At 47.8% G+C, this 16344-nt stretch overlaps 1 protein-coding gene across 1 annotated transcript in view; it reads right to left on the bottom strand.

Annotated features, from left to right (window-relative positions):
* The window catches only part of LOC105182834 (single Ig IL-1-related receptor), a 196144-nt gene that overhangs the window by 15790 nt on the left and 164010 nt on the right, over window positions 1-16344 (bottom strand). Inside the window, exons 4-6 of the mRNA XM_025301198.1 lie at window positions 12883-13016; window positions 11593-11757; window positions 2808-2945 (exon numbers count right to left, since the gene is read on the bottom strand). Coding sequence (XP_025156983.1) covers window positions 2808-2945; window positions 11593-11757; window positions 12883-13016 — 437 coding nt within the window. The remainder of the gene's footprint in view (window positions 1-2807; window positions 2946-11592; window positions 11758-12882; window positions 13017-16344) is intronic.

Genomic DNA, 16344 nt, shown 5'->3' on the forward strand with positions numbered 1-16344 from the left:
TTTCGCGCGCTCGAACAAATTGCCCCGACAAACGGCCGCGTTCAAACCGGCGAAATGGCCGGTGGGCGCGTGAGCAGCGAAAAAAATTGCTGCGCCGTGCGACGGTTTCGGTGTGCATGTGCGTGCGCGCGCGCGCGTGTATTGCTACACAATTGGAGAGGCGGAACAAAAGGAGGCTCTCCGACCGGTGTTTAGATCGTTGTCTAGTTTCCTGTTGCACTCCGCGAAATGCGATCCGATTGTGCGCGCGCGCCTCATGATTCGGGGACCTTCGTAGGATCGTCGGTCGCACTCGTGCTTTCGCAATTTTCGAGGGAACTTTGAGGGAAACAGGTAAGGGATAAGTGCGTTTATTATATCGCTCTGGAGTCAGTTAATCCTCCAGCAAGAGGAAGCCTTACGGAGAGATCACGGAGTAGAAAAAGTAAAATAAAAAGGAAAAGAAAAGAAACGCAATCATACAGCGAAGACTTGGACGACAAGTATAAAAATAAATAGACCCTATAAAGTAGAATTATACGTTAGATATCTATGAGAGATTGCACCACCCAACGTAACGTTTAGTATCCCATGGAGAGTTTATATGGGATCCCCGGGAATTACAGCCAGGTCTGCGCTATCAATCTCTCTCGGAGAAGAAATTTACGGAGTTCTAGCTTAAACGCACTTCCAGTGCCTACACTTTTAATTGATGAGGGAAAGCCTGTTCCAAAAAGCAGCCGCCGTAGCTCTGGTAGTTAAATAGTATAGTATAGTAAAATAGTAGTTCTTGTACGGTAATTTCTGCGAGAAAAGGAGGGAGGCTGGGCAGAGAGCGAGAAAGGGAGAAAGGAGAAAGAAAAGGACATGCCACACGTGCATGTATCTCCGTGCAAAAATCGATCATCACGAGACAACGAAGATTAAAATAACTTTTTCGCAGCGCATCTTGCGGAAAATTAAAGAGGCAGAGGGCGACGGGGAGCCGTAAATAAAAATAATAAGATAAAAATAATACGCTCTCGGGGTGTATCTTCGAGTGCCGTTGCCCCTGACGAAATAAAACAATATTCTCCGGTTTTCCGCCGTCATTTGTACTTTTAATTCCCCGGGAGTTAAATTGAAGCTCTATTTAAATTGTGACAGGCGCGCGCTTTCGCGGCGGTCTCGATTTCAGCTCCGTGAAACGCGCACCCTCGCGCGAGATCCGCTTCCTCTCGTCGCCTCGCGGTCCAAGCACGTCGACGAGTTCCTCACGTGCTTCCCTCGTCCAGCTGCGAGTGCGAATCCACGGTCGTTCAGCTTCGGCCGTGTAATCCGCGCGCCCACGACGCGTTAATTAAATCATCCGATAGGACATAGGCGCGCGCGCGCCCGCTCGTTATACGCGCCTGCCTCTAATTTCAACCCTCGTCGCGTCTCGTCTCCGTGAGACCACCAAGATCGATCCGCGCGTTCTCGCACGTTCGCTGTGATTCAATCCGCCCGACGACACCGACGACGACGACGACGACGACGACGACGACACCACCGACGAGACTGATTGTCGGTCCGCTCGAATCGCCCCGCTCGCCGGCGGCTTTTATTTATACGTGATTCATAAACTCCAACCCCCTGTAAAATTACTTATCGACCCGTGCGCCTCGAGTGGAGCGGCGGCGGCGGCGGCCCGCTGTCGCAATTCGTGGCCCACATTCGTCGTTGAATATTTACCTCCCACCGGTGCTTATTTGCATGCCGCATGCGGGCCGCATCGCCGCGGGATGCGCCGCAAAATAAACCCCATAGGGATTCCATTGAGAGCGTCGCGCAGCTCTCGCAGTCCTTCTTTCTCTTCTCTTATCCTCCTGCCTCCTCCCTCCTCGCTACGTTGGCCCTCTTGCTCTCTTTTCTTCCGTCGTCGTCGTTGTTTCCTCTTTTCTCTCCTTCCCCCCTCCCACTCCCTCTCCCTCTTGTTGTGCTTCTCCGCTTTTTATACACACACACACACACATACACATTCTCTCCCTTTCTTTTTCCTCTTCTTTTTCCCTTTTCTTTTTAACCGGATTCACGTCGTCCTTCTTACATAACACGATAAGGATCTTCGCGTCGCCGCTACCGAATTGCACATACGGGGTGTCGCGAATTGAACACGCCCGGCACACATTTCGCCAGGTCGGCGCCAAGGCGAGGAAAAGTTCGGGGGACGCGTAAATTCGTAGGAAATTCGAAAGTTCGCGCGAGTACGAAGTTGCTCGATCCCCGACGATGCAGCGATCCGCCTCGTCGCGTGACTGAAGAACGGCGGTGCGTCGCCGCACCGCCGAAGGACGAAGAGAGATTCTCCTCGAGGGGACAGGACACTTTTCCGGATTTCCCCCGACGTCTCCTCGAGGGAACATTGCAGACATCGCGGAAAGATACAATATCGTAAATTTCACTTTCCTCTTCTGCAATTTGCAGCATTATTCGTCTATCGGGAGCGCGGTGAACTTTCGCCAAATCCAAGTCGCCGATTAATCTCGTCGGTTAAATTCCCGCGTCGACGTTAAAAATAGCGACACGAAGAACGGGGTGGGGTGGGGGAGGGAGGGTCAGGGGAGGGGCGGACAGGAGGATAGCTTTGTCTTCGTCAAAGAAAAGGCGGAAGGAGACTTCTCTCCTCACGGTACGGCACGACGAACGGTACTTCGGTATTCAGAGCGGTGGTCCCTCAAGGTGGTACTCCGCCAAGACTACGTAATTACACGATGACGGCGGCGAGGAGGAGAAAGGGGGGGAAGAGGAGGAGGAGGAGGAGGAGGACGAACGGGGTCGCAGCTAATTAGCGGGACGCGGGTACTTACAATTGTGATGCAGGTTGGTCAGCTCCAGCGGCGTGCACTTGTACCGATGCTTGGACTCCAGCTTGTATATCAGCTTGCCGATCACCAGGCTCGAGTCCTTCTCGTGGTAGCACACCAGCGCGTCGCAGTCCTTCCCGTCTGCAATGCACAGTCATGCGAGATCGTGATTGCGATGCAAAACAACACGTGCATTGATGCGCGCGCACACGCAGATAAACGCGAAGAAAAAGACGCGAGGAAACGGCTGTCCGAAAGGTGCTTAAAACCGCGTCCGAGAGGCGCTCTCCCCGAGAAACTCGGCGTAAAACGGACGTTCCGTGTCTAGGAGCGACAGGCCCCGCGAGACCGGCGAACGACTTCTTAAAGGCTTGTAAGTAGAACGAGAACCGTTACGGTCTCTTTCAGCCCCGGGGTTCTGAATCCGCGCTCCGTACGCGGTTACGATTATGAAAACGGCGATGGAGAAGAACAGCCAGTTAGCGTTTCTCCCGCTTATTAAACTCGCTGTTATTAAAAAGCGCAGCGGCGAGCCTCTACGATCACGCCGTCTCTGACCTCTCGCGTTGGGATTACACCGAGATTGTACCATCTACCAAATGGACCGCCACCCAGAAGACCCCTCTGAGTGCGCCTCCTCAGAGACGGAAAAAAACAGAAGATTGAAATAATAAAAATAAACGTAATGGTAACGACGAGAAGAACGACGATCAATTTCGCACCCCCACATTTCCCGCGCAGGACATAAAGTAAACGTCCCAATGTCCCAGTATCCGACCACTTTGAAGAAAAATATTTACCATTTATTTTAACAATGAATGAAAGTAATAATTATTGTAAAAAAAAAATTCCAATATTTGACAACTATTTATATCAAAACTATTCTTAATATTATATATCGTATTTTTTGTGACGACCTACACTAGGAAAAAAAATTTCGTATCTCTAACAAAACTGTTTAATTGAGGCATTTTTTAACAGCAACCAAATATGTTGTTTTATATAACAAAATATTTAGTTGTCTCAACTAAATGTATTTTTCTGCTTTGTTCTCTTTGGATCAAATGATTTTGTTCTTACACTTCATATATAAAAATTAAGCATTTTAATTATTTTATTCATAAAAATTACATAATAACGAAATCTTATTTTACATAAACTAAAATAATGCCCAATGGATACTATTTTGTCTGTCTGTGCACTAAAATTTAGAGTTTATATACTGAGAAAAAATTATAGTATTTTTAACAAAATTCATGTAGTTAAAGCTTTTTGGTTGCTATAACAAAAGTATTAAGTTATACGAACAAACCGTAATCAAACAAGATATTTGTTTGCAGGAACTAAACAATTTTGTTGGGCATATTTTAACCAAATTATTTTGTTGTTACAACAAAATTTTGGTTCGCGCAACAATACATTTTTCTTGGTGTACGCTTATTAAACATCCGGTTACTGCGACATTTACCTTAACATGCGTGTGATTCGCTCGAGGAAGAATGAATCGGAAATCAACACCGAGTCAACACCAAGAGAGAAAGACGCTCGGTATGACTCGTGTATGACGATAATTATAGTCGACGAACTCGTTTTTGTGGCAGGTATCGCCACTATGTGTACGTTAATGAGACAGCAACCTTGCAGCCGTATTGCTGCTGATACTTTTTCGTCAGGATAACAAGAAGAAATATACTTGGAGCGGGACAGCGCGACTGTAACTTTCGCTGGCTGTAATTTTATAAATTTTATAAACACCACCAATCTGCTCTCGATGTAAACGCAAAAGCGTCGGCGCTACCGACTGCAGAGAGAACAATCCTGTATCCACCTCCGTCATCCTCGGCGGTAATGCAACGTCGACGTCTTCGAGCATTGATCCTGAGGCTCGCCCGTCACGCTCATCGCGCACGCGGCAGGACAAATGAACCCCGCTTTTTAACCCCGCGATAAAAGGGGATGCGATCGCGACGTCCCGCGGGAAATTCGACGGGGCTTCTCGCGGCCGTTTTACGAATATACGAGGCTAATCCCAGAAGTACCTGACCTGACGTATAGATAGCGGTTGTTGTTTGAAAAGAATGACTATGGTAGAAAGTAGCAACCTTATAAAGCTTAAGTTTGAAGTTTGACGACGCTACGTTGTTTAGTATTTGTTTGGCAGCCATCAATAGTGAACGCTCTCAGTGAATTTGTAAACATGGAAAAAATTGGTCATCGTTATGTGATACAATACTTTCATTTGAAGGGCCTCAGTCCAACCAATATCAAAGCGGAGTTAGATTCTTCTCTGGGGGAGTCTGCTCCTTCGTTTACAACAGTAAAATATTGGGTGGCAGAGTTTAACCGAGGCCGTACACGAGCTGCCAAGACGAACATCGCAGTGATCGACCAAATGAGGTGACCACGCCAGAAATGGTGAAGAAAATCCACAAAATGGTATTGGATGACCGTCGACTGAAAGTGCGCGAGTTAGCAGACATGGTAGGCATTTCAAAAAGTGCTGTACATCGCATATTGACCGAAAATTTGGACATGAGAAAGCTGCGCGCAAGATGGGTGCCGCGATTGGCAACAAAAGCAGCGTCGTGAGGATGTTTCAATCGAGTGTTTGACGAAGTTTCGCCAGCAATAAAGCCAATTCATAACCATGGACGAAACATGGGCCCATCACTTCACGCCTGAGACGAAGGAACAGTCAAGACAATGGACCAAGGTGGCTTGATGGCTATTTTGAGGAGCTCGACGATTCCCACTATAAACAGGGTATCGAAGCTACTGAACATCGCTGGGAAAAGTGTATTGAGCTAAAAGGAGACTATGTAGAGAAATAAAGATATTTTTTCGCAAATTTTTCGTGTTTTCTCTGTTAGATCAGGTACTTCTGGGGACCGCCCTCGTAAAGCGGGAAATTCGGCGCTTCTCACGTACACGCGAGCCTCGGTACGGCCGAGAGAGGGAGTTCGCGGACGGGGGGGCCGCTAAGGAGGGCGACGAGGAGGGCGAAAGTGGGGGGATGGGTAATAATTCGCGCATTATCGCTTCCGTTTACTCGAAATTTATTCCGACGTAGTCGCGCGCGCAAACGGCGTAACCGTTCACTCCAGAAATAGATTAAATCGTTATCGCCGCGACCGCCATTATGCGCGCAAAGCGTCCCATAGAGATAAATAATGTGTGCCGTAATAGCGGCGGAGGCGCTTATATGACGCGTAACGCTCTCTCGCGCGCGGCCGATCGGCGGCGGTTAAGGAGATCGCCGCTTGCGACGCGCGTTTTCTTCTTCCTCCTTTTCGCTGTAATCTCGAGGTATTTATCAGATCACGCGCACGAGCGGAACGCATATCGAAAGACAATGTATGACGTCTGGGGGAAAAGCCGGGAAAGAGCAAAGATCAGATTGTCCGATCGGGCAAATTTCCACAACGGAGAGGGGGGGGCGGCGGGAGGGAATACTTGCAATGCAACGGTGTTGTCGAGTTATTCCGCGCGAAAAGAACGTAGCTTTGGCAGAAATTTTCGTCCTTCTTCGTTAACCGTGTTCGGGTCTTATTTGATCCGAATGTTCTTGAAGAATTCCAAGCACGGGCAATGCGCCCTCTCTCGTAACACCGATTTTGGTAATTTGTAGTAAGCACATTATTCGTCAAAACGTGGCCAAAACGTTACTGACGGTAGTCACAAGATCTCATATTAGCAGTACTTTAATATCGCGAGTATTTATTCTCAGAATGCTCGGGTCGAAAAAGGTCGGGAGGTTAATTTCTCGGATAAAATTTTCATAATTTCGGTAATCCGCCCTCCCACCTCCCCCTCTGTTTCTCTCCCTTTTAACTCGATCGGCGAGAACTTTCCACCTTTTTAATTTCCCCCTGAAAGAATTCCGTCGTGAGAGCGAGTTTTCACCGCAGTTCTCCGCGTAAACACGCATCTCAACTCGCGCTGCAACTCGCGCCACGGAGGGACGGGAAGTATTCGAGGCGGAAATGAAAGACAGAGAGGAAACGACGGAATGTCTTTGTGCGGGCTGGAAGAATGGGACGTAACAAGCGCGCCGCTTTATTAACTTCCAAAGCGAGCGAGGTGAGAATGCTGTCGGAGACCGAGCGAGCCATCGGCTCGCCGGTGTGTTCGCCGCAGCTGAGGTCCTCGGCCCTCCGCGAGGATCGATTATCGAACACGACTCGCGAAACATCGCTCCGTGTCCGAGGACGAACTTGGAAGCATCGAACGCCTCGGACGCCTGCATCGCAATTACAAACACGGACGACCGGCGTACGTCGCGGCTACCAGAATGACTCTCAAGACTCACCCCATTGAACCGTGTGACGAGTCGGGATTACTCCGGGAAAGCGAGTCGCTCGGCGGGAACCCGACTGCAACGCTCCCCCCCCCCCGCTCCCGTCCCCCAACGGCCGGCAGTCCCGTCTCGCACGTTTGACTCGAGACAAGCAAGGGGAGTCGAAGAAGAGAACGTCGAGCAGTCATCGTCGTCGAGTCGTCGTAGTCGTCGTCGGGCCCCAATTATCCAGGGCCGCAATTTGCGTAGCATTAGCCATGCAACGAGATATCATTAGCCGCGGCCGAAGCCGCGCTCCGGCCAGAAATGATACCGTCACGTCGAGGATCTCGCCGACGCCGGAGAAAATGAACCGACCGGCAGGCCCCTCGTCGTTCGCCTCGCTTTCGCGACCGGGCCCCTGCCTAATGGTGAAGCGCGCGTGAGAGAGAGAGAGAGAGAGAGAGAGAGAGAGAGAGAGAGAGAAAGAGAAAGAGAGGGATGTCTCGCGCGTTCCAGGAATCCGCCAGTAATCGTCGCAATTTTCTCCCAGGCCGCCGTATAAGACGGCGACGTCGTGGGACACTCTCTGCTCGTCGTGAGAGGCAGGGAGAGAGAAATCGAGCGCGACGTTTGCAAGGCAAAAGCTGGGCTTCCGCAAGCGAGACAAGAGGTAGGGTCTCCCGAAGAGACCCTTCGAGAGGCCCGCGAAGAAGAGCTTGTCAGTCGCAACGACGACCGTCTGTCGCGCAGACGCCAGCAAGGAACGGCGTTTCGGTGGGGTGTCTATCGGCGGCGGAAGGGGGTTTTGTCAACCTTCTGTACTCGTAATTATTCGCACCCGTGTCTGCGTGTCTTGAGGTTATGTAACCTTCTAAGAAGAAATAATCGAAACGCTCAATCAAGGTTCCTTAGCAGCACCTGCAACTGAGAGCGCGCGGCACGAGGGATTAAAAGTCGCAAAGTCCGAAGAAGGGGGAGGTCCAAGTGGGAAATACGATCTCAGAATGAATACGTATTCTCCCCCTACGTCGCAGGGATATATGATCTTCGGGACGCGTTTCAAAAATCACGGGGGAATAAAGAGACGAGAGAGAGAGAGAGAGAAAGGGAAATCCAACTGCGCCGAAACTGGATTCCCGAGGTTCGAAGAAAGAAACGCTATTCTGAGGGAGGCGATTTTGACAGAGGCGGGGGACGATTCCAATTCGCCTAAGTTACGAGCCTTTGTTGCGTCGAGCGATTCTGCTGCGGACGCCAAACCGCGCGCGCGCGCGCGGGAAACCGACGAAACACCCTCTTCTTCCTTCCTCCATCGCCATCTCCTTTTCACCACGCAAATTGCGCTCGTTCTACTCCGTGTCTTATCTATCTCCTTCCATCACTTTTAACGCATAGAGCGCGATTAAAGGTCGGCAATAGTCTCGTTTTAACTGCTGAGTGTCGTAATACGCAAGAAGAGAGCAAACGAGCGAGAAACAGAGAGGGAGAGGGAGTTTCGATGTAACGAGTTACGTCGTTTCACCATTCATATTACAGTATGTCTGAAATATTGAAGCACCTGGGAAGCGGCGGCATCGAGGTGGAGTCCGCGTAAAATCCTTTGAAAGTTCCTGCGCCCGGCAGGAATTAGCGTTACTTAAGTAAATTGCGAGAGCGGGAAGAATTAAAGTGCGATCGGCGGTGAACGAAAGAAGAAAAAACGAGAAAGTGTGTGTGTGAGAGAGAGAGAGAGAGAGAGAGAGAGAGAGAGAGGGGGGGGGAGAAAGCGGGGAAGAGGAAAGAAAAGGAAAGAAAAGGAAAAGAACGCAGCTCATTAAGCTCCAACTAAATCGAGGTTCCTATTTACGCAAACTCTTCCTCCGCAGAAACTCGTCCGGCGGCAATAAAACGACGCTGTCCCGTCTTTTGTACGTACAAAAATTTTCCTCCCGCTTTTCTTCCCTACCTCGCTGCTTTTAGAGGAATTAAAATTCGGCTGAATTCTAATTGCAGTGAAACTGAATGCAACACTTGCCAGCGAAGCTCTCCGCGCGTTATGCGGGGCTTTATCAATATCTCTCTTTTTCTCTTATAATTTCTAGTCTCTAAAACCCTTTAAATTTTTTCTACGTTTCTCTCTGCGAAATTACGTTCCTGTTTGAAAGCCTCGTTGTTAAATCTCAATTTTCGAAAAATCTTCTATCTTCCTGCGGGAGGAGGTCCTTCTCGGAAAAATTCGGGAAGTCTCTTTGAGAGGTTATGCCGAATTTTGTCGGTGCGAAAAAATCGGAAAGCCCGTTTTTCTCTCCCCTAAGCCGTTCGATAGTCTAACGTCTAAAAAATGATGTGGAATTTATTCCCGAGTAGAAATTTAAGGCGAGAGTTATCCAAGACAGCTTATAACGTGACCGGTGCACAGCGGTCATTAGCTCCCCGTATTGTATTTCCGGCGCGCCCTCGTTTTTTGACCTGCGTTCGGGTGAATCGGTATTTTTTTTGGAGGGTCTTTTCCCCAAGATATTATCTCCGGTATCCAGTTTAGTGACGAACTATTCTCGAGCGGTGTTCGGACGGTTTTTCACCGAGACTACAAAGAGAATTACGACACGTTCGTGTGGAAGATTGCCACGAAGTCGTTATTCAGCGATGCAAGAACATTTCGAACTGCTCCGCAAAAATCGCTGCCTGCATCTTCAATGAGGGGTTTGTATCTGTACGGTGGATTACGAATTGAGCATTTCTATCGGCATTTGACGCGCCACGACAGATTGGTCCTTTCTATATTCCAATGCATATTTATCTATGTAACAAAAATTTACTTTTACAAGTTATCTCGTTGTTTCGTAATAAATTTCTCGCCTGCTTAGAAAATAGTACTTAGATATTTAATTTAACCCTTTCAAATTTTTAATTCCCTTTAAATTATTACTTAATTCCTATTTTGGGGAGAAAACAAGACATAAATATATTCCAAATTATATTCTGAATTAGGATAAATTAATCACACATATATATGCACATACACACATCCTGAGTAATGTTCGTCGCCCGAAGTAAAATACTCATTGGTATTTTACAACTAGAAATTTAAAATAAAAGAGGAACTATTGCACGGTATTTCTCTCTTTTTCTTGCGAAATTACTGCAGGGTCCTTTTCTCTGTAACGCAAGCGACTAACTCCGTGGAGAAAATTCGTTTTTTTCAATTTGTAATACATAAGATGCCAGATAGTGCAGTTGACAGGAGGAAAGAGAAAGGACCTTGCAGGATCTTGAAACGCAAGCATCCAAGAAAGGATTACCAGAAGGACTCGACCAACCCTTTCTTCTCTCTATCAGCATTATTTAGATAAATCGGGGGATGAAGGTGGCGGAGGAGGTAGGTGAGACTGCAGGAAAGAAAGTCGGAAGGATTAAGGCGCAATCGACGGCGCAAGAGGGCGGAGAAAAAGGATCAAGGAACAGCCACTTTAATTTCCATGCTGGCGGAACGGAGTCGCAGGTACTCTCTACGGTAATTAAGAGTCGTAATTAAGTGGGCGAAAAAACGTCGCTGATAATTGCCGGCGACCTCCCCCCTCCCCCCTCACGCTGACCCGTCGTCTCACGTCGTCGCGGTGAATTTGTCGCTGCAAAAGAAAAAAAATGAGAACAAGGAAGAAGGAGGCGTCTTTCTTTGCCGGCTGCTTGGCGACACCAGCGAGGAGCGAATAACGGCGGAGACAAGGAGAGAGGGTAGGATCTTCGGTCTCCCATCGGGATCACCTTAGTCGCGGGATTAGAGAGAATCCTGTTGGATCCGCGCGACTTTGAGTTTTACGTCACGCCGTATACTCGTCACGGTGGCAATGAGATTCCCTCCGACGGCGTTTCCGGTGCCGCCAAATTGGCGAAGTTCGCGACGGAAGAAAATTGAGTCGCGAGCCTAGAAAATTAAATTCCCTCCCTTCTGCCTCCCCCCCTCTCTCTCTCTCTTCCTTGCTCTTCGCCCTTCGTCGTTCCTGCGATGTCATGGAATTTTTTTGGAATTCCGGAATTTTTCGGCCTCGCGAATTTTTTCCCGTCTCACGGCGGTGCGCCAGCTCGCTCCGTAATGGGATTCTTGTGTCTTGCGAATTTCAAGATCATGAGAGTTTTAAGTGCATACAAGAGCGACGAGGAAGGAGGGGTTTAATTCGCGTCGCATTGTATTCGCGTATCGTTGTGAGAATCGATCAACGTGCGTGACTTTGCGACGTTTTTGAGGATTACAGAGTCCTAACGCAAATTCCGAGCGATTGAACGAGCTGAATTCTTTATCCTAGGAAATTAAACACCGATCCTCGGTTCTCGGCAGCTTCCAGACCTACCGAGGGAAGTCCGAAGGAGAGTTTTTCTCCCCGGACTTCCCGGTCCTCCGGAAAATACAAATTTCCAAAGTAAATCAAAGTGAAGTAAATCAAAGATCCCAGAGATCGCGCAATTTGCCGGACTGCCGGCAATCAATCGACCGCCAATCCCGACCGGGTTGTTCGAAACTTATGCACTCACCGTTTTCCTCGAGACGACCGAACTTGTCTCTGTAAAGTAGCGCGAGCGGCAGCCAGCAGCGTGTATAAAACGCGACGACCGATACCAGCAGCACGACAACCAGCACCGCCAGCAGCAGCGTCTTCCGTTCCGAACCGTTCGGGAGGTGCAATACGAATTGCGGCTCTGTAACAGTCGAGAGGAAATACCTTGAAATTTTGCAGCTTCTCTGTCATATTGGGTGTTAATACGAGTGTTAATACGATTAAAAGTAACAATAATAGCGACATTATTAATAGTAACATTTAATTAGTTAAATTAATTTACATATACGATCATTGAAAAACTATTTTTCCTCCTTCTTCGGAAATTTATTGAAATATTTTTTTTCTGCTATTCGCGACAATTTTGTCGAGATTTAGTGGTAGAAATATGACAAAAAAAGCATAAAAGACTGAGTGAAACCCAATGAAATTATCCAACCCGGGAAATATTTCAAATTCGTTAAAAGACGGAAATTTCTCTCACGCGTAAAGATGAAGGGCGATTGCAACCCTTTTTTTGGATTTCTTTTTTCTAAAGTGCATCGACGTCGAGTGGGGAATTACGACGTAAACATCGCGCGTTCGTGTTATTAAATTTGGCGATAAATTAAATTTGTGTTCGATTTAAAAATGAAATTTTATCGATGCCGATGCCGTTCCGCGCCAATTTGTCCGAAACTAATTTGTATCAATTTCCGACGATACGTCGCGTATAATAATTAAAATCGATAAAAGTAAATCGCGCGCAACGGCGGTGCGCGGACACGCCAACCGTAGATATTTTCCGGACATTTCCGGCTATTATTAAAATGAATTCGTCGCTAGATTGTTTTCGCGCGAATAATGCATCGGGGTTAATTGGATGTATTTTCCGTAATTAACAATAACCGGAGCCTGGCTGTTGTAAACAACGCGTGAGATTATTTCACCTGCCGTCCGTATTCCATATTTAATTCCGATAAAGACTTTGATTTTCGGCATTAGATTAAAATAAAATAAACATATAAAGAAGGAAAACAGGCAGAAGAAAAGAGAAAAAACCTACGACAAAGAATAAAATATGAAATTAAGTGCGCTGAATTAACAATTGTACGTACAAGCATACATGTACAGGGTGACTAGAAAAGATCGAATCAACGTTGTCGAAACGCGAGATTTTCGGTTGGAGGCGTCGGTGTTATTTATTCGCGTAAAATTTTTAGCGCTCAGAGCGGATATATTCACGGCAGCGAGCGTGAAGCTGAAAATTTTATAAACTTACACTGACCTTGTTCATACACGTGAGCCGTCAATATGATATCCTCGTCGATGCTGTTGCTGATTATGCACTTGTACTCTCCGTAATCGGCGAAAAGTACGTTCTGGATCTCCAAGTAGGAACCGATTATCTGATTGTCCTCTCTGCAAAACAAACGCGCGCTTTCGTCCATTAAAACTGTATACACACGCTGCAACGCAGTCTCGGAAGAATTAAAAGTCGCTTTTAATTCTTCCAAGATTCACAGAATCGCTGGCATTTTGGCAGAAAGCTGAAGGTATTCGTATAACTAGTTTAGTTCTTATTATTAAGAATACTCGGCGACACATTTTCATCTGTCTCGACCGTACGCTTGATTCTCGTTAATCACAAACTTTTTAATTATGATCAACTTTTTTCAGAATTTACAACGACGCGAGAATCCCTTCGGGAGTGCCTTCCTGGATCCTCCCTGATCAACAAGTCAAATTATTCCTACGAGACAAAAGATAAACGAACTAGAAAATGCCGTGTAGAACTCGGCCGGTGTGTCGCATAGAACTCCCACGGAATCGCGGGAGAAATTTCGGCGCAGTTTTCGTCGCTCTGTCGCTCCTCGCTCGGATATTACGCGGCGCTTGAAAAAAAAAAAAAAAAAAAAAAAAAAACGCACGGTTGCATATTTATCGTACTTTGTTCGTTGCGGTCGCACATTCGCGAGCCGATGATGTTCGCTGAAACGTGCCCGCTCGTCGCTCGCTCGCTCACCAACGTGTGTACTTGTATTTCGCGACGTGTTGCTCGTTTTTGCGGTGCCGGGCGAGCCGCAGAAATAGAAAAAGGAAGGAACGCAAGGAAGCGAGAGAGAAAAAGGACCCTCGCGTTTCATTCGCGGCGCTTCCGCCGCGGCGGCTTGCGAAAAAGTCCCGCGTTCCGTTACACAATCATTTAACGCACGGAACATTTCGCCATGCTAATTTAATTACGAGCGACCGCGCGCGCTCGCGCCGCCAACGGGCGACTTATCCGCGCGCAATTAATTCCGGCCGCATAATTTCGTTCGTTCGTTCGTTCGTTCGTTCGTTTGTTCGGCCCTTTCGTGCCCGCTCGTTCCCTCTCCTTGTCCGTGGCGCGCGCGAATAACGCGGGCGCAGCAAACAAATAAATTTTCGACGTTTGGTGCACGAGCGAGACAGAGAGAGAGAGAGAGAGAGAGAGAAAGAGAGAGAGAAAGAAAGAGGGAGAGCGAGAGAAAGTGCGAGAGATATAGCATTACACTCCAATTAACAAGCAATATAACAGATTTCGTTCGGAGCGATAAGCGTTTAGCTGGAATAATTATTGGATTGTACAGCCGGATTATCATTGGATATTGTTCATGGTAAGGTAAATATCTCGGTGATGCCGAGGTGTAATTCCGCGTTTCTCTCCGAGAGCGTGAAAATGTTGAATTAAAGCACGGTTTTGTGCCCTTTCTCTCCCCTTGTTTCCCCCATCTCTGTCATCCCCCCCGAAGCGATATAAAAATAGAGGAATAAAACGGCGGACGGGATTTTTACGGCAACATGAATGAACAGAGGGAAACGTGCGCGCCCTACGTCCACGCGAACGGAGAAGACTTCTCTCGCGCGTTCAGAACTGCGGGAAATTGTATCGCGATTATAAAAAATAGACGAAACTGCGATCTTATTTCGCCGGCGGACTGAAACGCGCTGTTCACCATCCCGTAATTTCTCTTTCGAGAAAAAAACGAACTGCTTCTAAAGCGTTAAACGAGGAAGAGAGGAAGGAACAAAAAGGGAGGGGGAGAGAGAGGGAGAGAGAGAGAGAGAGAGAGAGGAAGAGAGCCAGAGAGAAGATACCAGTGCAATATCGGCCAAAAAGCGAACACGGTCGGTCGCGTGCATTTTTTATCCGGCTTTTATTACGGGCGTCACGACGCTTCACCTCGCGGCGTGTCGCAACGCACGCGCGCGCGCACGGCATCGTGCCGAATAATTAAAACGATCGGGTCGAAGTATGCAAATGCGCGAGCCGTGGCGCGCGTGACGAAGAACGGCGCAGAATGATATCCCCCTGTTTTAATAAATTTCCGGGCCTCTCGAAACGACGACGGCGCAGTGCGACGCGACGCGAAAAATATCGTCCGCGCCGCCGGAGAACGTGTAAATCACGACGAGGCGCGGGAGTGCTCCCGCGTCGCCCTCGATCACTCCCCTCCCCTCCGTCGCTCTGTACGTCCCTCTGTTCAATTGTAGAAATTGAAAACTATGTCGGACGTTATTTTGGCACATCGATCTGTTAACATCGCCGATTCGAGTGGAGAGGCACTCGTTGTGAAAAAAAAAAATAAAAAAAAAAGAGGAAAAGAGGGGAAATAAAATAAAATAAAAGGTCGAGGACTGTCGAAAACTTGTACTGACAGTGTACAAATATGTGTGTGTGTTGGTGTATGTGTGTGTGTGTGTGTGTGTGTGTGTGTGTGTGTCGATATCAAAATTAATTAGTGCGCCTTATAAATTTCAGTCTTTTTGTAATTGCAATTTCGCTTTGCCTTCGGTCGGTCGCCTCTTATCCGCGCACAGAGATGCGGTATCAAAGCCTTTTTGTACCGTCAATTTTATATAATCATTAATTTTATCCATTAATTTTATTCATCGTAATTGTAATTGTAATTGTAATTTTATCAATACCACTCTGATCCGTCAGATCCCGGCTCTGTCGCAGCCTCGTGTTATCAACAAAAATTTTATTTATCGCGTAATATGTCTAATTTTTTGCTTCCCCTCCCTCCCGCTTCCCCTTCTCTCTTCCTCTCTTCGCGAGATAAATCGCGAACTCGAAATTCACAAGCTCCCTCGCTTCCGCTCGTTCGATTTTCAGAACAGCGTTCGCTCGTTCGTTGATATTTAGCGGATCGAGCAGGGCGAGGGGCAAGAGGAAGAAGAGGAGGAGAAAGAGGAGGAGGAAGAGGCGGAGGGTACTCTCTCGTGAACGCGCGTGACGTTTATGGCTTCGCAATGACATTTATGAGAATCGTGCAGTTTGTACATCGCGAGAGCCGGCGCGCCGCGCTTTCTCCGTCTCTCGCAATTTAACAGCGCGGCCAAATAAATCGTGGCCGCGATACCCACGGCGTGGCACAGTCGATAGTATCGAGCGGAGCGGTAAAGCTGCGCGACCCTCGGTTCCGTCTGCTGTAACTGAGAGGTTCGAAATGCCACGGCTCCCGGATACCGTGTGTGTACACGGTGAGCGTTTTGTTCGTTCGTCGTCAAGTCCTCCTGAAAACGTGGCCCGTACATTCAGCTGACGCGCTTGGCACCGACTCTCCAGGCTGTGCTTCCGTATCGCAAGATGACACATAATATTCTATGTCGCAACATCCCGCTACCTTTCTTTTTATCCGTTTTAATATTTGCAGCGTTACAGCGTTGTTTCTTTTGTATTTTTATTGCGCGAAATGGAGAAGCGGGAAAACATGTTTAACGT

Source organism: Harpegnathos saltator, unplaced genomic scaffold (assembly GCF_003227715.2).
Source record: "Harpegnathos saltator strain DR-91 unplaced genomic scaffold, Hsal_v8.6 scaffold403, whole genome shotgun sequence".
Lineage (NCBI taxonomy): Eukaryota > Metazoa > Arthropoda > Insecta > Hymenoptera > Formicidae > Harpegnathos > Harpegnathos saltator.